The 25,101-nt window shown below is 37.5% G+C and overlaps 1 protein-coding gene across 29 annotated transcripts in view; it reads left to right on the forward strand.

Moving 5' to 3' along the window:
• Positions 1 to 5,518, forward strand: part of PCM1 (pericentriolar material 1) — a 106,434-nt gene extending 100,916 nt beyond the window's left edge. For all 29 annotated transcript variants that reach the window (XM_073017962.1, XM_037983742.2, XM_037983749.2 and 26 more), the window contains 3 exons: positions 1,936 to 2,028; positions 2,119 to 2,233; positions 3,253 to 5,518. In XM_073017962.1, coding sequence (XP_072874063.1) covers positions 1,936 to 2,028; positions 2,119 to 2,233; positions 3,253 to 3,278 — 234 coding nt within the window. In that variant the 3' untranslated portion in view covers positions 3,279 to 5,518. The remainder of the gene's footprint in view (positions 1 to 1,935; positions 2,029 to 2,118; positions 2,234 to 3,252) is intronic.
• Positions 5,519 to 25,101: the final 19,583 nt, after the last annotated feature.

The following is a 25,101-nucleotide window of genomic DNA, read 5'->3' on the forward strand; positions in this document are numbered from 1 at the left end:
TAATGATACTTTCGATACTCTTCAAGCAGTACAATCTGAGATGAGTGATTTGGCCTCACTAGAACTCCAGTAGAAGTTTAGCTGCTCACAGGGATGAGCTTTGTTGAAAAGTATTGTTTTTATGTTAATCAGATATTGTTGCCCCAAATTTAAAAGATCTTAATAAATCATTTTTTTTTAATCAGATAAGCAGGGCCTCCTCCATTGATTTATTCTGTTGGTTAAATTTTGGCCCCTGGGAATCTTTGCTTAGAGGGATTTTTCAGTTCTTGCTACAGTTACTGCGTTTTCTTCCCTTGTGCGTTATATCCCCACAAGGGGTTTAAATGCTTTCCAGCAACCACTGACACGTCACATGATTGCCATCAGGGAAACTAACACTGACTATGTAAATCTTGATGGAGGCTGCATGACTGAATCTCAACATACCTTTTGATAACAACTTTACCTGACTTTTCATCCCAGCATCTGCGTCAGTAGTGGTAACAGGATAATGCTACCCCATTTGGCCACCCTTAAGCTGAGAGGGTAGCCAAAAGGGGGGAATTGTTAAAGCAAAATTAAAATGGAGATCAGGCCTGAAAAATCCCTGACCAAAACCCCCATAAAACAAAGGCCTTTAAAACAGCCTTAATTTTCCTTAAACTGCAAACATAAGTGAAACTTAACTTGGGTCATTTCCAATCAATGCTTTGGATTGAACTAAAAGGAGTTTGAGACCAGCCTGGGCAACATACTAAGACTCTGTCTCTACAAAAAATTAAAAATTAGCCAGGCATGATAGTGCTTGCTTGTGGTCCTAGCTACTCAGGAGGCTGAGGCGGGAGGATCACTTGAGCCCAGGCGTTCTAGGCTGTGGTGAACTGTGATTGCCCCCACTGCATTCCAGTCTGGGCAAGAGTGAGGCCCTGTGTCTAAAAAAAAAAAAAAATTCTTAAAGATACATTTACAGTTATGACTTCATAATTTTTAGGGGCCTTATAATCTTTAAAAAACATTTGTACAAAGAATAACTCTTTTAACTCTTTTGTTTGCCTCACTACCAGAACAATTATACATTTAAAACTCTGAAATTTCAATTACCGGTTAGATTTATTCTTTTCATGTGATCATTGTGTAGAGTTGCCATAGAAGATATTTAATTGAAATTAAGTCAGAGGTAGGTTATAAAAGCTCTTGACTTTGAATTTTAGTCAGGGATCCTACTGAATGTTTTTGTGCAAAGAAGTGAAATGGTCAAATTTATGGACTGTGAACATTAATCTGATGACTATAGGATATATTGTCAAGCTAGATTAGGGGATCTACTATTGTATAAGTATGAAATATGAGCTGAACAGGAGCATGATGAGTGAAAAATACTGCAAGAAGAAGAAAAACCTATGATTTCTACTTGGATAATTGGTAGAATTATGATACTATTAAAAATGAGAAGGGAGAACTAGGAGGAAAAAAAAAGAATTCAAGTTTAGGAAAAACAGTTTGAGGTGATCACAAAAGACAGTTACTGAATTCACACGTCAGCTTTCTAACTGAGTGCCATCAGAGTTGATACATTGAAAAGTTTGTAAGTGGTTACTTACATTCTGCCGGATATGGCTCTTATGTGTTCAGTAAACATATGAAGAAACAAGAGTTGTCTTTCTAGTGTTTTTAGTCCTGGTTGTAACTACTGTTTCTTCGGCATGTATACTGCCCTCCCCTCCCCGCCACCATTTTTTTTTTTTACAAAATGGTAACAGCTTGACAGTATGTTTCACAGCTGTGATGTGTAGCTTTTCCTATGAACTCCTTATTTCTAAATTATTCATAGAGCTGATTGTAGAAGAAAACGAAATATGATAGAATTACTGATAAAATAATTCACTATTTCTTCACATGGATGACTTTGGTTTGGATCTAGAGTACGTATTTTTTTTTTCCATTAAATTACAGGAAGCAGAATCTGGTAATATAAGTCAAAAGTCTGATGAAGAAGATTTTGTAAAAGTTGAAGATTTACCACTGAAACTGACAATATATTCAGAGGTATTTGTCTGTCTTTAATTAAACTTGTCTTTATATAACAAATATTGTTAAAATGAAAAATGATTTGTATTTTTAATTTTCATTCCAAAGGCAGATATAAGGAAGAAAATGGTAGAAGAAGAACAGAAAAACCATTTATCTGGTGAAATATGTGAACTGCAGACTGAAGAATTAGCTGGAAATTCTCAGACACTAAAAGAACCCGGTAAGAGTTATCTATTTAAATCTTGCCATATTATTTTTGGTTGTTCTATTTTTTACTTTTTAGTTTGGTTAAGTATATGTGCATTTTGTTCCATCAACTTTGGTCATTATTCCTTGCTGCTGCTCCTCTACTTTCTTCCAGGTTCTCTGTTCAGTTTTACCCTTATTCTTACATTACTAAGGCTATTAAATATACTTATATTTTGTTTTTGTAATATAATTAAATGGTTCTATACTTTTTCTGAGGATGCTTCTATATAAATATCATTCATTGTAGAGCCAAGCAGTAGTCTCAGTAGCCTCAGATTTCTTTCTGTATGAGTCTAATAACACAGCTCTTGAGCCATTCAGTGTTTCTTGCATCAGGGTCAAAGGGTTTTTTCTTTTTGTTGTTCTCCATCAGTTCATCAGTTGATGAAAATCACATGATATCTCGTTATTTTTGTTTTTCCCGGAAATGGAGTGAGGAGAAGGAAAGACTCTTCAGGTATCAGACCGTTAGTTAATTTCTGAGTTTTCAGCCCACTTCTACCTGTTAGAATATGGTACCCTTGTGGGTTCCATGGTGTAATGGTTAGCACTCTGGACTCTGAATCCAGAATATGGTACCCTTCTCAGCTATAGCCTGTTTCAAGTGTTTGAGCTGCAGCTTCCTCCACTCTCTTTGGGTATGCTTCTGTCTGCATTGAGCATTCTGGTAATTTGTTGATATACCCTGTTCTGTTTTCTCCCAACCAGTCGTCTTTTGTTGGTCTAGATTTATTCTATTCTATAGTTCTTTTCTATTCCTAGTGCAGTGTGTTTAGAGAGACAGGATGTACTCAGTCTGCCGTATTGAATCAGAAACCTCACCTATTCTTTTTTTACCGTGTGCTATTAGGGAATTGTATTAGCAAGCTAAATTAGGATTTCTTTTATAATAACCTTATATTAAAAGTAAAAGCTTTAATGGCAGAGAACAATGTTAAATTCTAGTAATTTGATAAGTAATTTATAAAGCATTATTATTCTGTTTTTCAGAAACGGTGGGAGCCCAGAGTATATGAGATGTCTTCAGAGGCTCATCTAACTCTGTCCTTACATAGTCAGTGCATATATGAAAACAATACTAAATAAACATCTGATCTGTATAAAAATGTAAATTAGTTTGACACTGCTTTTTTGATAGGTATGGTCATTTCTCCCCATAGTAGTTTAAAACATCAGAAACTGAATTCTGGACAGATTTAAGCCTTGACACACTGTGGTGTTTTTTTTGTTTTTTTTTTTTTTGTTTTTTTTTCTTCTTTGGTCTTGATTTTTTTCCCCATTGTGATGTTTGGTAACGAATTTAAAATGTAGTTTTAAATAAAGTTTGGACTTATCTATAAAGTATCTTTTTTGGAAATTATGTTGAATTCTATACAGCAAGTCAATGTTTTATATAATTTTAGGCTGCTCAGAAAAGAGCAGTGGTTAAGAGTTAGAGAAATATATTATTTGTTATAAAGCCCATCTATTAGGCCAGTGTTCCAAATAATGCCAGTATTGCTGCTGTTGGGTCTGATGTTCTTTTAGATACCTGCAGGTCCTATTCCTGTACAAGAATAGGGCAGATTATCAAGGTATCCAGGATACCTGTGAAGTTACAGAATATTTATTAATCCATTGAAATTGGATAGTAAGTTTAGAACATAGGTTCTCAGTATCTGGAACTTACATCATTATCTGTTAGGATTTGAAATTCTGGAAAATATTTATCTACATCACCTCAGTTTAAAAGTAAAAAAAAAAGCTTTATATACTTAGGGAGATTTCTGCACAGAGAAGTAACATTGTGATTAATTTTAAATGAAAAACTTAACTTTTTCAAGTGGGAATAAGTAGAAGTAAATTTCTGTAATAAAATAGTAAGATTCTGTATGTCTTCTAATAAACTTGGCTATTGAGATGGTAATTTAAAGTCAAAGCATAGCAGTTTCTTTTGTGTGTAGTGAGGTTGAAGCAGATTTGCAGGTGAAGTATTGAAAGTTTATGTGACTTGAAGTAAATCAGCTTTGAAAGGTGATTTACTTTTTATCCCAGATTGTCCATATACCCAGTAAAGCTTCAAAAAACCAGATAACAATGAATTAGTCAACCTTATAGATTCTTCCTCGAATACGAAGAATTAGTTCCAATAAGTATTTTAACTTTGTTAACAACTGAAATACCCCATAAAAAAAGAACTTGTTGAGTATTCCTTTAAAATTGTTACTTGCTGCCCAGGCACCATGGCTCACTCCTGTAATCCCAGCACTTTGGGAGGCTGAGGCGGGCAGATCATGAGGGCAAGAGATCGAGACCATCTTGGCCAACATGGTGAAACCCCATCTCTACTAAAAATACAAAAATTAGAGGTGGCGCGCACCTGTAGTCCCAGCTACTTGGGAGCCTGAGGCAGAAGAATAGGTTGAACCTGGGAGGTGAAGGTTGCAGGTTGCAGTGAGCCGAGATCATGCCACTGTACTCCAGCCTGGTGACAGAGCGAGACTCCATCTTAAAAAAAAAAAAAAAGTTGCTGTATACCTCAGTGTAATGTCCGTTCAAGGAGTATTAAATGAGGATTTCTCTACGAGGACATTTACTGTATTGCTACTTAAATTATGGAAGACAGTGTGTCTTCAACTTTAATAAAACCTACTCAGAAAATTACCAATTCAGAATTAGAAGTTCTTATCCAGGTGCTCTAACTTCAGGGAAATTGGAACAATAAGTTATATTACATGCATACTCAAATTCTTTATTTTCTAGACTTGAAGCAGGAAAGGGTAAATACTTTGTTTTGGTACTCAAGCCAAGCCTTACATATTGTCTCTCTCTCTCTCTCTGCATGCATATTAAAGTGAAAAAATTGTATTTATATCTTAGTTATTACCATAGTACTTACAAACCTTATCAAAATTGCTTATTTGACTTGTGTTACAGCTGCTATTAATCTAAGTCTATTGTTTTTCTATTTTAGTAGATAATTTAGTTTTAAAATACCTAGGGTTTGAGAGCAGATATATTTATTTAATCTGTTTAGTAAACTATTGCTGAAGGGTTAGGCATTTAATATTCCTATTTGTCCTAATTTTGAAGTTAAAAATTTTGGTTACAGATAGAGGGAGAAAAGGTCAAACTGAGTGAGAGAGAATTTTATGCAGGTTGAGATAATGCCTAAAATAATGAGCTGGCCGGACTGTTGAGGTACTCTTTGTATTTTGTAACACTGATTTTGGGTAAATGCTTTTTCACTGGTAATAAATATATATCCTGTATACAACTCTGAATTGTATTTTCATTTAAATTCACATACTTATGTTTCAGAATTTATTCCACAATGGTGGCTTGACAGTTTTAAATGTAAAACAAACAACAACAAAAAAACAGAACATGAGAAATGATGTGTCAGTCAGCCAGAAAGCTGATTGAACTTGAGATTTTTTTGTTTTTACAGTGAACAGACACTTTATTATTTCTTAGTTATGTTTGTTTTATATACTGTTTGAAGAATGTACATGTTGGCCGGGCACGGTTGCTCACACCTGTAATCCCAGCACTTTGGGAGGCTGAGGCGGGCGGCTCACAAGGTCAGGAGATTGAGACCATCCTGGCTAACACGGTGAAATCCTGTCTCTACTAAAAATAAAAAAAATTAGCCGGGTGTGGTGGCGGGCACCTATACTCCCAGCTATTCGGGAGGCTGAGGCAGGAGAATGGCGTGAACCCAGGAGGCGGAACTTGCAGTGAGCTGAGATCGTGCTACTGCACTCCAGCCTGGGCAACAGAGTGACACTCCATCCCAAATAATAATAATAATAATGTATATGTTGAATAATGGTATGGTAGAAGTCAATGGCCACAGGAAGAATAAACTTGAAAGAAGTAAGTTTATTATACTTAAAGGCCTGAGAGTGGGTTACTGCCAGTGCAGTGGCTCACGCCTGTAATCCCAGCACTTGGGGATGCCGAGGCGGGCGGATCACCCAAGGTCAGGAGTTCAAGACCAGCCTGGCCAACATAGCAAAACCCTTGTCTCTACGAAAAAATACAAAAATTAGCCGGGCGTAAGTGGCACACGCCTGTAATCCCAGCTACTCAGGAAGCTGAGGCAGGAGAATCGCTTGAACTCAGGAGGTGGAGGTTGCAGTGAGCCAAGATCATGCCACTGCACTCCATCCGTAGTGATACAGTGAGACTCTGTATCAAAGAAAAAAAGAACTTGGGTTACCACATGCTATATAGGGTCATGGGGAAAGCACCAAATTTTGGTCAGATAGCATAAGGAGCAAGGGGCAAGACTAGCTAGATCCTTTATTGAGGTTTCCTTAGGAAAGGCCAGGCAGGGTAGAGTAAATGGTTTAAGATTGGCTTGTTTGAATAATACTGGTGGGCCATAGGGATGGTGTCTGATTTTCTGGGACCTTGTCCTAGGATGATTTAGGATGGAGAAATTGTGGCTTGGTGTGCAAGAATTAGATAAGGAGTGTGGTTGGGGCTATAGACTTGGGGTTGATAGGTATGTATATGAAAGACCTGCTCCTGGCTGAGCCCTTTGCTATCTCAAGGAAGCTTTGCTGTGGCTAAGAGAGAGAACCTGAATGGGGTGGTTCCTCTTTGACCAGCAAGCATCTAAAGATGTCAAAGCATCATAAAATACAGCAAATAAAAAGCATGAATAACATGTATACTCTAGAGAGAACATTCTTACATTTACTCAAAAATAGACTCGTTTCTTGTCTTTTTTTTTTTTTTTTTTTTTTTTTAAGACAGAGGCTTGCTCCGTTGCCTAGGCTGGAGTGCAGTGGCGTAATCTCGGCTCACTGTAACCTCCGCCTCCCAGGTTCAAGCATTTCTCCTGCCTCAGCCTCCCGAGTAGCTGGGACTACAGGCGCCTGCCACCATGCCTGGCTTATTTTTTGTATTTTTAGTAGAGATGGGGTTTCGCCATGTTGTCCAGGCTGGTCTCGAACTCCTGACCTCATGATCCACCCGCCTTGGCCTCCGAAAGTGCTGGGATTACAGATGTGAGCCACCGTGCCTGGCCTGTCCAACTTTCTTTAATCAACTTATCTGTCAAAAAGAGATTGACTCTAGATTTCCCTTATTTCACTATACAAATAAAGTTTCTAAGTCATCTTGACTGGAAGAGCCAGCATTTCCTGTTGTTGTTGTACAACTCTAATTATTACTCTTACAGTCCCTGTCTTTACATGTCTGGTTTCTTCCTCAGATTCACTGGTATCATTTTCTGAAAATTAAGGAACAGAAGGGAGCTCTGTGCCTCCAAATGACTTTGATGCACACATGCACGCACACACATACACAAAGACAGATTCAGTATCCATAGTTGGAAATGCTCCAAAATCCAAAACTTTAAATGCTGACATGACCTTCAAAGGAAATGTTTATTGGGGCATTTGGGATTTTGAATTTTTTTATCTGGGATGCTCAACCAGTAAATACAAATTATTCAAAAATTTAAAAAGTCCAAAAGACATTTCCAAGCACTTCAGATGAGCAATATTCAACCTGTGTTATGTGTATGTGCATATATATACATATATATGTGTACACTTCTAAAAATGTTACCAGTTCATTTCCTCTTTACAGGCTTAGAAAAATCTGTAACAAAATAAATGTTGGGCCAGCAATTTAGAGAGCTCTTGATTTGCTTGTTTTAAAAACTAATCACAGTATAAAGTTTCTATGCAACAGAGTTCTATTATATCTCTTTTACATGCTAAATGTATTTCTTGCCTTAAGACTTTTCCAAAGTGTAGTTAGTTGTCTATCCCCATATGTAGGTGTAACAAATCACATGATTAATTTTAAAACAAATCATATAGTTGCAAATATTATTTCGGTAGGAATCCTCACCTTTAATAAATAGCTTCCTGCCTAGAGCTTTTCTGTGGATTAGATCACAAAAAAGTTTTGAAAGATGCAAAGAGCTATGTCATTTCACACTAGCAGTTTTCAACATTTGTGTTAAACCTCACTTTTAGTGAGACTGGATACAAATTTAGAGTTATCCCATCTCCATTGCTAGTTATAAAAATTTCACTCACTAGTGTGACCATCAGCTATTGTGTCACAGTTATATTCGGAATTTCCCAAGACTGGGAATTGGTATAGGTTATTCTGTTCAGTGAAATAATGTTCATAAAAATGTTTTGAGTATAAGTGCTATACAAGTTACCTATGTTGGAGGAAAAAGGACAACTCAGTATGGCTTAAGTTCTGGATTTGGGATTTTTTTTTCTTTCAGGTTTTGGAGTATTTATACCGGTTGAGCATCTCAAATCTAGAGTTCACAATGCTTCAGTCAGCATTTCCTTTGAGCATCATATGTCGGCACTGAAAAGGTTTTGCATTTTGGACCATTTCAGATCTTTGGGTTTGGGACGCTCAGCCTGGTGTGGTTTTGCTTTCTTTTCAGTGTTCTAACCAACGTATCATTAAATCAATTACCAGGGCAGAGTTTTAAACACTGATTCTCCACCAGAACCCACAGTTGCTTCTGTGTGTCCTTTGTGAACATGTTCTGGCTATATACTTTTTTTTTTGTAGATTTTCCTATTCTTAGGAGACAGAGACTAAAGGGCCTTCATTATAATAGATCTTAGATGTGCAGTTTACCCCCAGTGTCAGCTTTGCCATTTCCCATCTTTCTGTTCCCTCACTCTTCCCCCAAAATATTTAAGACACAGATAATGAATTTTAAGTTATAAAATCAGTATTTCAAATAGCTTTTCAGATTATGATTTTCAAATTTACCTTGGATTATATGTAATTATGCCTATTTTTTTCTGCCCTTCCCTACCTTTCTCTATCTTCAACCACCACTAGTTGTCAAATTTATATGACACAAGTATTCAATAGATAAATCACTAATAACCTATTTTTGTGGTCCATCGAATTCCATTGAATTTGAGTATACAATAGCTTAAAAAAAAAAAAAAAGGTGTATTTCAGGTAGTAAGTGTTTTCTAGCCAAATGAATATATGTATTTTGTATTTCATATAATTCCGAAGCTTATTATCTGGTAGTTTTAGTGGTCAGTCTCTATTTTTATGTAGAAAAGTTCTATACTCTTCCAGGGCTTATCAGGATTCAAAAGTTCAATTTATGTAACTTTACATAGTATAGTTTCTTTCTTCTATCAATATTAGTAGTCATATATACATTAGATATATGTTAGAATGCTTTTGGTTTTAACCTAAAATTCCTTACCAGGCAGTATTTGGACAGTATTACAATAAAGCAACAAAGAGCGTTCTATTACATTTGGAAATGTACAATGCAAAAAAACCCCAAAAAACAAAAAACCCTGCTAATGTTGTTTTACCCTCTCTGTTCTTCATTTTCCTATCTGTGAAATGAAGGAAGAATTATCCTAGATCCAAGGATGCTTTTAGTATTTTCGAAGGAAAACTTATAAAAAGAATTAAAAATGGAAATTAGTGAATGAGCAATTATACAAATAATTGTCACTGTTTATTGAAGTCCCAGCAAATAAAGTGAAAAACCATAGTGACTTTATTTTGTAATGAAATTGGGATTAAATTACAAGGATTCAGGTGACCCCAACTTTGTGCATTTTCTATGACTTGAGGCTTCTGGACTTCCCTTGGCATGGTGGCACTGCCTGAAAAAAAAAACAGGGACTTCTTGTTGTTCCTCAAGTCTTCTTGGGGCATGCTACTTAGTCGACAGCACAGAAGAAGTGTACTACTCTAAACTTTGTCTTCCCACTCCTAGGCTGTGAAAAACTAAAGTCAGTTATTGTAGTCTATTCTCCAACCTTAAATGTAAACAACTAAATGATATTTTAAGTTAGTCTTCCACCGTTGGCATTACAGTATTTCTGTATGGTAAGATTCAAAAAATTCATATAGAAGTATGTTAAGGTTCACACAGATATCAGATATTGACGTGTTAAAATGGAGCTGTTGGTTGCCCCACATCTGATTGTTCTAGTCTTCTCATCTTAATAAGTGGCAATAACATCCTTCTACTTTCTTAAGACAAACCCCTTGACATTGTGGCTCAACTCTTTCTCCCAAACCCTTCCTCCAACCCTTCAGTAATATGGTCATCTACACCTTTAAAAAGTAAGTCGAATCTAGCTGGTTTTCACTACCTCTTCCACTGCCATCTTTATTCAAGTCACTCTTACCTCTTGCCTCGATTCCTGTAGCAGCCTCCTAATGGCCAGACCCCTCACTTCCTAGACTTTCTATAATCTAGTCTCAGCACAGCAACCAAAGTGATGCTGTTCAGATGATACCAGTAGCTTCCTATTTTATTCCAAGTAAAAGCAACAATCACTTCAGAAGGCCCTACAGGACAATTCTCTACCTCTTCCTTTCTTATTTTCCCTGAGCTTCAGTCACGCTGACCTCTTTGCTGTTCAGACGTGTCAGGCATCATCACATGCAGGGCCTTTTGCATTTACTGTTACCGCTACTTAGAATGTTCTTTCCTCAGATATTTTTATGGCAGACGTTTAGTGAATGTTCTTCATGTATCCAACCTAAAATTGTATCTCCCCATAATTTATTTTTATCTTCTTGCCCTCAGCTTATTTTTCTCCATATTAATTATCCACAATTAACAATATTTTACTTATTTTATGTCTTTCTCCACTCCATCACTAAAGAATGTAAGTTCTTTAAGGGTAGGAATTTTTCTCTGCTTTGTTCACTGCAGTATTTCTTGTCTTCAAGCAGAACCTGGAATGTAGAATGTTTTCAATATCTGTTATATAAACAAGTAAATTTGAGTATTTCGAAGAGAGATTCAAGGTCGTCAGTATGTTTTAGTAAGAAGGATTGGACATCTTATTTAACTATGGCAAATGGATTCTTCTCCACTTCAAAAGTTCTAACAAAAACAGTGGAATATTCCTATAATAGTACTTTTCAGAGAGAAAAGTTTCAACTGAGGAAAATGCAAATGTATGCTTATCCCAAGTCTGCTAATAGGTAAGTCATATTAGTTGATATAATTTGAAATTAACATGAAATTTAAGTTTAAAATGCAGTGAATCCAATGATAAGACACAACAATAGATTTTAAACTAATCATTGGAAAACCTTCAAAAAAAACTAGGCTTTTAGTCAAATTTAAGAATATCTCTTAAGGGTTTCTGGAAAGAGACCCTTTCCCTAATTTCCCACTAAAAGGTCCAGAAAAATTCATGCCACCTGTAGTTTGGCAGTGTGCACTAAAAAGTTCAAGATACAGTCTTTGGCATAGCAATTTAATTGCTAGAAATCCTAATAATAAATACTTAAGATTTAAGAATTATTTATATATATAAAATATATGGATAATAATTCTTTGTCCTACATATTTAAGGTCTATCATCTATTTTAAGTAATTTTTTTGGTATGGTGTGAGGTAAGGATCAGGTTTTATTTTTCTGCTATATAGAAATCCAATGCCTTCATTTGTTGAAAGGACTTTTCCTGTTGTCACCTTTGTGGAAGTCAATTGACCATATATGTATGGCTCTATGTCTGGAGTTTCTGTTATGTTCTGTTGATTTATATGTCTGTTCTTACATCAGTATTACACTGTCTTGACTACTATAGCTTTATAGTAAGTCTTGAAATTAAGAAACCTAAGTCCTTGCTTGATGACTTGGGATATAGAAGAAAAAAAAAATCTCCTCTGAGCTGTTCTAACAATAAAGTTTCTCTTCATCTTGCTCACACACACAAAAAAAGAAACATAAATCCTCTAGCTTTGTTCTTTCACAGACACTTTTGGCTATGTTCTTTTCATTTTCATGTTTTGTATTTTCAATTTCAGTTTTCACAATCCAAAAACCTGCTGGGAGTTTTATTGGTATTGCATTGAACTTACAGATTAATTGGAGGAATGGAAATGTGAACAACACTGAGTTTTCCAATCCATGAACATTATATAGTTTTCCCTTCATCTAGGTCTTTGATTCAATATAGAAATATAGTTGAACATTTTTTTTTCTTTTAACACATTAGCAATGCCATTTTATTTTCTGGCTTAGTTTTTTGGAAAGCAGGCTGCTGTCATTTTTCTTCTCTGTGTAATATGCACTTTTCAGCGATTTGAATATGATATGCCTGTGTATATGTGGATTTGTGTATCATGCTTGGGGTTCATTGAGCCTATGTGAGTTTGTAGTTTCCATCAAGTTTGCCTCACACCCTTCAGTTATTCTCTATCCCATCATTTTTTTTCTTCCTATACTTGTCACCATCTGAAACTATCATGATTAGTATATTCATATCTGTCTCTCCTTGTTAAGGAGTCAAACTTGTTCAACACTGTATCCCTAGCAACCAAACAGGGCCTGGCACAGCATTGGTGGTATTTGTTAGCTTTGTGTATTATTGCCTACAACATTTACCACTAGGATAACTCAATCGTCCTAATATTTGCTGTACAGTAGCTATCCACAGTATTCTAGCATTGCTTATTTCAGTGTCAGATACTGATGTTAAAAGGGAAAGGATTAGGTAGATTTTTCCAAATAAGCTGTTGTTCTACAAAAGGGGTAATTGTTATTAAATCACAACACTTATTACTGCCTGGTGGTTCAATGAACCTCTAGCTTAAGGGAAACAAAAATAACTTGATGTCAGCTCTTCAAAGCAAATGGTTTCTACTCTGTGTACCTCTCCAAATAGCCACATATCCCAAGTGTTCACAAAATATTTATTGTTACTGAGGATCCTAGATGTGAGAGGAGTACAGGGCAGGGCCAACCTTATCAACACTTTGGCCTCAAAGGTAAATGGAACCTTGCCCTCGGTATTTCTCTGTAACTGCAGAGTTTGGTTGAGTAGGGCACAGAAGAAAGAACAGTATTAGTGTCTGTCATTTTTGACTGTATAGAATATGCTGATCAAATGGGAGCTCAGGGAATAGCCTACAATATTATAAAAATGTTAAGCCACCATCGTCTGCCTACATTTTCCACCTCAAACAGTGCTGTTTCCTATTTGCTATTTTTTAGAGGGTTAGTTTCTTCATATCTCTCTCTCTCTCTCTCTCTCTCTCTCTCTCTATATATATATATATATATATATATATATGTATATATTTTTTTTTGGCTAGGGTGGGGGTGGAGGGGCTTATAAATTTGTGTCGACTTTCCAGTGACACTGTATTTCCAACAAGGTTTAAGTAGGACATCAGTGATTGGTCAAGCCCTTTGAAGGTTGTCTCTATGTCAAGTTAAGAAGATTCTTTTTATGTGGAATGCAGTATCAAATCAGCAAAGCAGCAGACTTATCAAAGAAAAATTATACAAAGAAGTTCAGGTAGAGGAACAGGTTAATTTGAAATCTTTCTGAACTTACATTATAATTATTGAAAGTCTTTAATATAATAGCTAGCAATAACTGTGGCTTTTCAATGGAATTTTTAAAATTCTACATTCTACTTCCACTGGAAAATGTCAAGTTTAATTGTAAAATAAGGGTAATCTCAAAAGGGTGATAACAGAGAAAAAAATAATCAGGCCACCACTGAGAAGAAATGCAATGAAAGTGGTCAATAGTATATCAACTCACAGGCTATTCTACTTCCCCACCCTTACCATCATTCTTCCCTGGCACTTTAATTAGAAGAGAAAGGATGAAGGAAAGAGCATATATGTGGAACTCTATTCTGTTGCTAGACACTATATCCCTCATTGATTTGAGAACTTTAGTTTAAAAAATTAGACACAATCTCTTTTAAAACCATGAAAAAGAAATGAATGTCCCTAAGTATAACTTACATTCCACTGTATTATAGCTTTTACCCAACATTTTAAGGGAAGAAAATAAAATGTGTAAGAATTTGGAAAGAAAAAAACTGCCATTATTCACAGATGATTTGTTGTCAACAAAGAAAATCCAAATCTACATTTGAAAAAGTGTGGTTAGCAGAATTGTATTATGTAAGGTGATAATTTAAAAATCATTTTTACACATCAGCAGTTAATAAGCAATGTTTTGAAAGTTATTTAAAATTAAAACTTATAAATACAAGATAAAAATAAATGTACAAAAGATGGACAAATTTTTAAGTTTTTTGAGTCATTAAGGAAGATCTCAATAAATGGAGAGATGTACAATATTTTTTGAGAATACAACTCAATAATGTATAGATTTCAGTTTTCTCCAAATTGACCTGAAGACTGATGCAATCAAAATCAAAAGTCCTTGTAAATTAGTCCAGCTACAGTAGAAAACATTTGGGAGATTTCTCAAAGAATTAAGTAACAGGTAAACTGCCATTCAACCCAGCAATCCCATTACGGGATACATACCCAAAGGAAAATAAATTATTCTACCAGAAAGACCCATGCGCCTGTATGTTCAATACAGCACTATTCACAACAGCAAAGACATGAAATCAACCCAAATGCCCATTAACAGTAGCTTGGACAAAGAAAATACGGTATTTTATATATACTGTGGAATACTATGCAGCCATAAAAAGAACAAAAATGATGTCCTTTGCAGCAACATGTATGCAGCTGGAGGCTGTTACCCTAAGTGAACTAATGCAGAAACAAAAATCAAATACTTTATAATGAGGTTATAAGTGGGAGCCAAACACTGGGTACACATGGACATAAAGATGGGAACAAAAGACACTGGGGACCATTAGAGGGGATAGAGCAGGAGCAATCAAGGGCTAAATTTCAACCTACTGGGTTCTTGGCTCACCCAATGTGGGTGATAGGTTCCCTCATACCCCAGAACTCAGCACCACACAGTGTACCTTTTTAACAAATCTGCACATGTACCCTCTGATTCTAAAATAAAGCTTGGGAAAAAAATCAAAATTCCAACATAGGTTTTCAAGGAATTGATAAACTAATTGTAAAAGTAACAGGGAATATCAAATGCCCCCAAATAGCCAAGATACTTTGGAAGCAAAAGAACTCAACGAAGGGGCAGGGGTTGCCCTACCAAATATAAAATCTTATCATAAACCTATAGTGCTTAGAGATAGTATACCTAGGTCCAGGGATGGACAAACTGAATAATAGAAGGAATTCAAGCATATATAAGGTCTTACACTTGACAGAGAATGTTATAAAGCAGTAGTGAAAGGAGGAACTAATCACTACATGCTGTTCAGTGATTATCCATGTAGAAAAGAATAAAATTCTCTCCCTTGTCTCTCATCATACATAAAACCCAGCTCCATGTGAATTAAAGACAAATGTGCAAGAGAAAACCTGATTAAGAAAATACAGAAGATTTTTTTACTTCGAGGTAAGGAAAGATTTTTTAGACACAAAAACAATCCATAAAAGAAAAGATTGATAAATTTTGCTATAGTAAGAATATGGACAGATCTTAAAAACAAGGTTGAATAAAGGAGCAGTCACAGAAGATTATATATGTATGATTCTATCTTCATATTGCTCAAAAAATACTAATAACATGGGTAAGGAAAATACACATTTGCACTGATTTTTTTTAAGCATGGAAGGGCTAAAGATGGAAATTTAAGAGAGTGATTCTGTCTGAGAATAATGAGAAAGGCATGAGAAGAAACATGGTAATTTCAATGTGAGTGAGTTGATAGTGGGTTTGATACAGTTATTTCATCATTGTGCTTCATGCTTTAGCTATACCTTACTTATATGCTTTTGTATGTGTCAAATACTACACAAAAATTTTAAGAAAAGGAATAAATATTGGCACTGTTCCCCAACTCTTCCAACCCAGTCAGTGGGTTGCCTGCCTGCTCATAGTGCTCGTGGTGATGCTACCAACCAGTGAAGAGTAGCTGTTGCCAGGATTTAAAGCCTGTGGGCTGGGCATGGTGGCGCACACCTGTAAACCCAGCACTTTGTGAGGCTGAGGCGGGCGGATCACCTGAAGTCCAGGAGTTCAGGACCAGCCTGGCCAGCATGGTGAAACCCCATCTCTACTAAAAATACAAAAATTAGCTGGGCGTGGTAGTGGGCTCCTGTAATCCCAGCTACTCGGGAGGCTGAGGCAGGAGAATCGCTTGAACTTGGGAGGCGGAGGTTGTAGTGAGCCAAGATCACGCCACTGCACTACAGCCTGGGTGACAGAGGGAGACGCTGTCTCAAAACAAGAAAAGAAAAACAAAAAGCCTATGAATGCCTCACTGACCCTGTAATCAGCCACTTTTTGATGGATTGTGTGCGATCCATGCTGACACAAACCATTCTGCACCACAGTATGTTTAAAGAATTTGCCTTAGCATGTGAGTTAATCCTTACTCTTGAGGTATTCATTACTCTTGTATTCTTGTATTCATTGTATTCATTACTCTTGTATTACTCTTGTAAAAGGTATTCATTACTCTTGCCCCAGACCTGCCATTAGTTACCACTCACATCCCCTCACACCCAACCTCAAGGTTCACAGGGAAAATTGGAAGCCACAACTAGAAATAGAATATCCAGCCTCTTCACCTGTAGCCAAATAACACATTTATACTCTTCTTGATGTCTTCTTAGGTGTCTTTGAATTGAGCCTCTGTTATGAACCCAGTGCTGGCTCTTCTGAGGAAAATGAATGGGCTTTTTCTAAGCAGAAAATGATTACAACTTTCTCTGTAAACAGAAATAAGAGAATTACTTCCTATTTCAAATAGCTGCACACTCTAGTTTCAAACTCTTATTTCAACTCTAGCAGCCCTTGCCTGAGACGATGATTTAAGAAATCCTGTTGGTGATAACACTTTGCTCCTGTCACACAATAATCACCAGCGAGAAGTAGTATGTGGGCAGAAGAGGAAACTGATGAAATAAATGGAAGGAAGGATTCTTTGCTTCATATCTTAAAATCCATGAAGACAGACCTTGCCTTGTCTTTTTTGTTCAACATGGTATCTCCAATACCTAGCCAACCACCTGTACTGTTGAATGTATTCTCAATACATTTTTCACACCTTTATTGAGGGATAATTGACATATAATCAAGTATACTTTAAAATGTACAATTTGCTGTTTGACACATGTAACACTGTCACTACAATCAGGATAATAAACATACCTATCTTCCCAAAAGTTTCCTGATGCCCTTTTGTAATCCCTCCCTCACCTTTCCCCTACCTATCCCTGTCTCCAGACAACCCCTGACTTACTGTCACCACAGATTAGTTTGCATTTGCTAGAAATCTAAATGTAACCATACAGTATACATGTTTTTTGGTCTGCTTTCTTCACTCAGCATTATATTTTGACATTCACTCATGTTGTAGCAAGTACTGATACTTCATTGCCTTGTATTGCTGAATAGTATTCCATAGTATGGATATACTAATTTGTTTATTCATTAATGTCTTGATGCATATTTGGGTTGTTTCTGGTTTGGGGCTAGTACAAGTAAACCTGTTACTGAAAAATTTTGTACACGTTTTTGTATAGACATGCTTTCATTTCCCGTGAGTAAATACCTAGGAGTGGAATGGCTTTATCATATGCTAAGTGTGTGTATTTAACTTTAAAAGAAACTGCCTAATCTGTTTCCAAAGTACCATTTTACATTATTCCACCTTTACACTTGGAAAATCCCAGTGCTCCACATCCCTGCCAGTACTTTGTATTATCAGTCTTTGCAATTTTTAGACTTTCTAGTACATATGTAGTGGTATCCCATTATGGTTTTGACCTGTGTTTCCCTAATAACTAGTGATATTGAACATCTTTTCATGTGCTTATTTACCAACTATATATTGTCTTTGAAGTATTCAAATATTTTGCACATTAAAAAAAATAGGTTTTCTTTTTTTTTTTCTTTTTTTTTTGATTGAGACAGAGTCTCACTCAGTCGCTCAGGCTGGAGTGCAGCGGCACAATCTGGGCTCACTGCAACTTCCGCCTCCAGGGTTCAAGTGATTCTCCTGCCTCAGCCTCCCGAGTAGCTGGGACTACAGGGGCGTGCCACCATACCCAGCTAATTATGTATTTTTAGTAGAAATGGGATTTTACTATTACTCAGGATGGTCTCGACCTCATGATCCACCCACCTCGGACTCCCAAAGTGATGGAATTACAATCATGAGCCACCACGCCCCTCCGGTTGTTTTCTTATTGTTTGGTACCCATATATCTTTTTGGTGAAGTGTCCAAATATTTTGTCCATTTTCAAAACAGGTTGTCGGGTTTCTTATTTTTGAGTTGTGAGTTTTATATGTACTATAGATACAAGTTCTTTATCTAATAAAGTGTTTTGTAGACATTTTCTCTCTGAGGCTTGTTTTTTCATTTTCTTTTTGGTGCCTATTGAAGAGCTTAAGTTCTTGATTTTGATGAAGTCCAATGTATTAATTTTTTCCTCTTAAGCATCATGCTTTTAGCATTATATCTAAGAAAATTTTCCCTAACCCAGGGTCACAAAGATGTTCCCCTGTGTTCTTCTAAGGGCTTTATAGTTCACTGATCAATTAAAAAAAGTTTTTAATTTTTTGTGGCAGGGTCTTGCTCTGTCACCCAGGCTGGAGTGCAGTGGCACGATCATGGTTCACTGCAGTCTTGACCTCTGTATTACTCCATTTTTACACTGCTGATAAAGACATACCCGAGACTGGGAAGAAAAAGAGGTTTAATTGGACTTACAGTTCCACATGGCCAGGGAGGCCTCAGAATCATGGCAGAAGGCAAAAGGCACTTCTTCCATAGCGGCAGCAAGAGAAAATGAGGAAGATGCAAAAGCGGAAACCCCTGATAAGATGATCAGATCTCATGAGACTTATTCACTACCATGAGAACCGTTTGGGGGAAACAACTGTTTGGGAGAAACCTTGATTCCAATTATCTCCTACTGGGTCCCTCCCACAACATGTGGGGATTATGAGAGTACAATTCAAGATGAGATTTGGGTGGGGACACAGAGCAAAACCCTATCAACCTCCCTAGACTCAAGTGATCTTCCCACCTCAGCTTCCCAAGTAGTTGGGACCATAGGCATGCACCACCATGCCTGGCTAATTTTTTGTAGAGACAGGGTCTTGCCATGTTGCCCAGGCTGGTCTTGAACTCCTGGGCTCAAGCAATCTTCCTGCCTCGGCTTCCCAAAGTGCTGGGATTACTAGTGTGGGCCACAGTGCCCAGCCTGATCAATTATGAATTAGTTTTTGTGTATGTGTGAGGTTTTCATTAATGTTCATTTATTTGCATTTGAATATCCAGTTGTCCCAGCATCACTGTTGAAAACGCTTGTCGCCGGGCGCGGTGGCTCAAGCCTGTAATCCCAGCACTTTGGGAGGCCGAGACGGGCAGATCACAAGGTCAAGAGATCGAGACCATCCTGGCTAACACGGTGAAACCCCGTCTCCACTAAAAAAATACAAAAAACTAGCCGGGCGATGTGGCGGGCGCCTGTAGTCCCAGCTACTCAGGAGGCTGAGGCAGGAGAATGGCGTAAACCCGGGAGGCGGAGCTTGCAGTGAGCTGAGATCCGGCCACTGCACTCCAGCCTGGGCGACAGAGCCAGACTCCGTCTCAAAAAAAAAAAAAAAAAAAAAAAAAAAAGAAAACGCTTGTCGTTTCTCTACTGAATTCCATTTGCACCTTTGTTGAAAATCAATTGACTATATTATGTGTGTGGATCTACTTTTGGACTCTTTTCAATTCTACTGATATATTTGTCTGTCTTTATACCATTAGCACACTGTTTTCCTCACTATAACTTTATTATAATAAATCAGGTAGTGTAAGTCCTCCAACTTTTCAATTTTCAAGGTTTCTTCAACTATTCTAGGTACGTTGCATTTCTATATGAACCTTAGAATCAGCAATTTCTACTAGAAGATCTTCTGGAATTTTGTTTGGGATTTGTTTCAATCTATAGATCAGTTTGAGAATTTTCATCTTAACATCAAGTCTTCCATGAACATGGTATCTCTAAGTTTTGTCTAATTCCTGTCAGCTATGTTTTATAGTATTCAGTGTGTAGGATTTACATACAATGTGCAGATTTATCCTATTTGGATTGCTATTGCTACCATTAAAAATTACCACAGGCTTAGTGGTTTAAAACAACAAATGTATTATATTACAGTTCTCTATAGATTAGAATTACAGCATGGATCACATGGGCTAACATCAAGGTGTCAGCAGGTCTGCCTTCCTTTCTAGGGACCCAAGGAGATAACCCATTTCCTTGTACATTCCACCTTCTGGAAGCCACACACATTCCTGGGCTCATGGCTTCCTTTTTCCATCTTCAAAGTCAGCAGAATTGCATCTCACTCCAACCCTTCTTGGAGTCACACCTCTGACAGAGCAGAAAAAAAGTATCTGCTCTCCATGTGATTAGATTAGGTCCACTTGGATAAACCTCCTCATTGCAGGTTCTTAATCACATCTGCAAAGTTCCATTTGCCATGTAGGGTTCTGGGGATTAGGACATGGACATTTTTGGGGGCCATTATTCTGTCTATTGCAAACTCTCAGAGTTTCCTGCATCACTGATGGTATTGTTTTGAATTTCAATTTCTGGTTATTCATTGCTAGAAGATAGAAATATAATTGATTTTATACAGAGATCTTGCATCCTGCAACCTTGTTAAACTCACTTATTGATCCTAGTAATTTTGAAAATGTTGTGTAGATTCCAAAGGTTGCCTACGTAGATGATCATGTTATCTTCAAATAAAAACAATTTTATATCTTCCTTTTAAATCTGGATGCCTTTTACTTCTTTTTTCTTGCCTGGTTGCACTGGCTGAAACAACCAGTACAATGTTGACTTATAGAAATGGTAAGAGTGGGCAACAATCCCTTGTTCTCAATCTTAGCGGAAATGTATTTCACCATTAAGTATGATATTCGCTGTGTGGCTTTCATATTTGCCCCGTATCAGGTTTGAGTATTTTCCATATCTGCCATGTTTCTATAACTTAATCTTTCCTCTAGCTTCTTGAGCACTGGGGTACAATTATAGTAACTATTGTAACATCCTTGTCTGCTAATTCTATCATCTGTATTATTTCTGGCTGATTTTCATTAATTGATTTTTTTTTCCCTCATTAGGAACCATCTTTTTCTGCTTGTTTGTATGCCTGGTAACTTTTGACTGGATGCCAGATATTATATATTTTACATTATTGGGTGTGGATATTTTTGTATTTCTGTAGCTATTCTCCGCACCCAGCCCTTGCCCTGTAATCTTTAGCTGCCTTTGCTACTCACACCCAGTTCCATCACACTTCGAGATACCCCAGGCTGTGCCATTGCTCCCTCTTTCTGCTCCATGGCATGCAAACTCTCCAGGCGGTAGGCTGGGGCAAGCAGGGCTCTCCTTGTTTCTCACCTTTCAGATATCTCATATCCAATGTCTTAAAAATCTTCATTTCATATATTTTGTCTGGTTTTTCTGTGGTATCAGGTAGAAGGTGAATCTGACTCCTGCTACTTCATCCTGCCTGGAAGTGTAAGTTGTGATGACATTTGTCTGCCTATACGTTTTGTTGAATGAATAAATGGGAGTTGCAGAGTTTGTTTCTTCACTGAGTTGCAGGTGGTTAGAAAGGATATGGAGAAGGGTGCTGGCCCATTTGTACTTATAAGACTGCAATCATGTTAAAAGCAGTCCCCTGGATACACAGGAGAGCATTCAAAGAAGAGCACCACATCAAAGAAGAGCATTACAGAACCTCATCTTGCCCTTATGAGTAAGACCACTGGGTCGCTTCAGCCTGGTTCTGTCTCTAACCAGTAACTCCGAGGACACAGTAGCATCTTTTTCCTTTTCCTCTGCTAGAATGAGTTGTTGTCCCCAGAGGCTTCTGGAATTCAGTGACTCAGCAACCATGAGGGTGGTGTGAACATTAAGTAAATTTATTTTTCCAACATGATTTATGAAATTGCAATTATAGATCCCTAGACCCATCTGTTGACCTCTCTATCCTTGTGTTGCTGCAAGCACTTGAAAACTTGTAGTTCTTCAAACTGGTCGTACTGTTTCATGCTTCCATACTTCATACACACTCTTTTTCTCTGCCAGTCAAACGACTTATTTCCTTCTTTTTACATCGAACTCCTGCTCATTCTTTAAGGCTTTGTCTTCTTCAGCCCTCCCTTTTGGGCTGTAGTTTCTCATTTCTGTGTTTACCCTGTGCAAACTCCCATCATGGCTAATCCCAATGAGTGATTTACTCTCCTAACTCCCATCTTGGGCTGTATGATCCTTCAGGGAAGGGGCTGTGTGTTACCCAGCCCAGTACAGTGCCTTCCATGGTTTTCATTCAGTGTTGAGCTGGTTGAATTCAACATGAAGTGTAAGAGTTACAGGCTATTGATTTGATCTTGGTCAAAAATAGTGGCTTGGAACATAGGGCAACTGCCAAGAGTCTTTTGTGTTTAACATGGGAGTCACAATCACATTCTTTTTTGCTACCGTTTCAGATCAGATTTCCCAGGTTAGAGGGTTCTCTGTTCTGATGTCCCTTCTTCTTTCACTTGCCCTGACACAGGCACCTGTGCCTCAGTAGTCACAATGGACCCTTTGCCAGATTAGGGTTGTAGTCCTTTCGGCCCCATCTCCCCAGGAATGTCTTTGCAGGGTGCCCTAGGAATCTGTGCAAATGAACGTGGTGATGGGAATAGAGTAATTCTGTCACTCTTCCAAGTGTGTTCACTGACGTCATAGATTAACTAGCTATGGTAATTACTGTTTCTGAGTGTCTGGGGAAAAAGGCTTTCTCCCCACTGCTGGGAGTGTGCAGTGATTTAGACATTTTGGAAAGTGCTTCAGTAGTAGCTTACAAAATAAATTTGCACCTAACCACATCTATTCTTTATTGTGTATCTGTTATCTGTTCTATAAACTGTTAGATATGTATACATAGGATGTTCACTGCAGCATTACTTATAACTGCAGAGCTCTGAAAACAAACTAAATGTCCATCAATATATTTTGGAATCCTTCAAAGCAGTTAAAAAAGATGATAAAAATCTATAAACAGTCACATGGAAAGAGGTCCATACTGTGAAGGAAAAACAAAAGCCATGTGTAGTGGCACATGCCTGTAATCCCAACACTTTGGGACGCTGAGGTGGGAGGATCGCTTGAGCCTAGGAGTTCGAGACCAGCCTGGGCAAAATAATGAGACCTCGTCTCTACAAAAAATAAAAAGAAGCAGGGCATGGTGGTGCATTCCTGTAGCCCCAGCAACTCGGAAGGCTGAGGTAAGAGGACTGCGTGCACCCAGGATGTTGAGGCTGCAGTGAGCCATGATTGTGCCACTGCATTCCAGCCTGGGTGACAGAGTGAGACCCTTTCTCAAAACAAACAAACAGCCCAGGTGCAGTGGCTCATGCCTGTAATCTTAGCACTTTGAGAGTCTGAGGTAGGTGGATCACCTGAGGTCAGGAATTCAAGACCAGCCTGGCCAACATGGTGAAACCCCATCTCTACTAAAATACAAAAAATAGTTAGGTATGGTGGCAGATGCCTGTAATCTCATTTACTTGGGAGGCTGAGGCAAGAGAATCGCTTGAACTCGGGAGGCAGAGGTTGCAATGAACCAAGATCGTGCAATTGCACTCCAGCCTAGGTGACAGAGTGAGATTCCATCTCAAAAAAACAAAACAGGAACACAGAGCCAGAGAACATGGGTAAGAGGTTTCCTCTGGGGAGGGCAGTAGAATTTGGAAGAGTTAAGTAAGGGGGAGACTTCTATTTTGTTAAATGTTTTATCAAAAAAGATAAATCTATTATTTGCATATTTTAAAGAAAATTTTAAGACAACCTAGCTCAGTGGTTTTTAAATGATTGTACCTGATGAGACAGAGAGGGTGTCAAGTAGCTCAGAGATAAGATAACCTGATAAAAACAGATCTAATGGAAGCTTAAGGTGCTATCTCTGCAAACAAGTCTAACAAATGAAATCCTTTACTTTGCTGTACGTGGTTCACATAACTTTACTAGTCAAAATTTGAAATTACTATTAAAGTTTGTAGCAATATCTAAAGCAAAGCATGAAAAGATAAGAAAATATTTCTTCTAAATAAATTTGTCATAGGCACATAGACCAATGGAATAGAATAGAGAACCCAGAAATAAACCCAAATGCTTACAACCAACTGATCTTCAACAAAGCAAACAAAAACATAGTGGGGAAAGGACACCCTTTTCAACAAATGGTGCTGGGATAATTGGCTAGCCACATGTCCGAGAATGAAACTGGATCCTCATCTCTCACCTTACACAAAAATCAACTCAAGTTGGATTAAGGACTTAAACCTAAAACCATAAAAATTCTAGAAGATAACATTGGAAAAACCCTTCTTGACAGTGGCTTAGGCAAGGATTTCATGGTCAAAAACCCAAAAGCAATTGCAATTAAAACAAAGAGAAATAGCTGGGACCTAATTAAACTAAAGAGCTTTTGCATGGCAAAAGCAACAGTCAGCAGAGTAAACAGACAACCCACATAGTGGGAGAAAATCTTCACAATCTATGTATCTGACAATGGACTAATAACCAGAATCTACAACCAACTCAAACAAATTAGTAAGAAAAAAAACCAATCCCATCAAAAAGTGGGCTAAGAACATGAATAGACAATTCTCAAAAGAAGATATACACATGGCCAAACATATGAAAAAATGCTCAGCATCACTAATGATCAGGGAAATGCAAATCAAAACCACAGGGCAATACCACCTCACTCCTGCAAGAATGGCCATAGTCAAAGAATCAGAAATAGTAGATGTTGGCGTGGATGCGGTGATCAGCAAACACTTCTACACTCCTGCTGGGAATGTAAACTAGTACAGCCACTATGGAAAACAGTGTGGAGATTCCTTAAAGAGCTAAAAGTAGAACTACCATTTGATCCAGCAATCCCACTACTGGGTATCTACTCAGAGGACAAGA

The sequence above is a fragment of the Chlorocebus sabaeus genome, chromosome 8 (assembly GCF_047675955.1).
Source record: "Chlorocebus sabaeus isolate Y175 chromosome 8, mChlSab1.0.hap1, whole genome shotgun sequence".
NCBI lineage: Eukaryota > Metazoa > Chordata > Mammalia > Primates > Cercopithecidae > Chlorocebus > Chlorocebus sabaeus.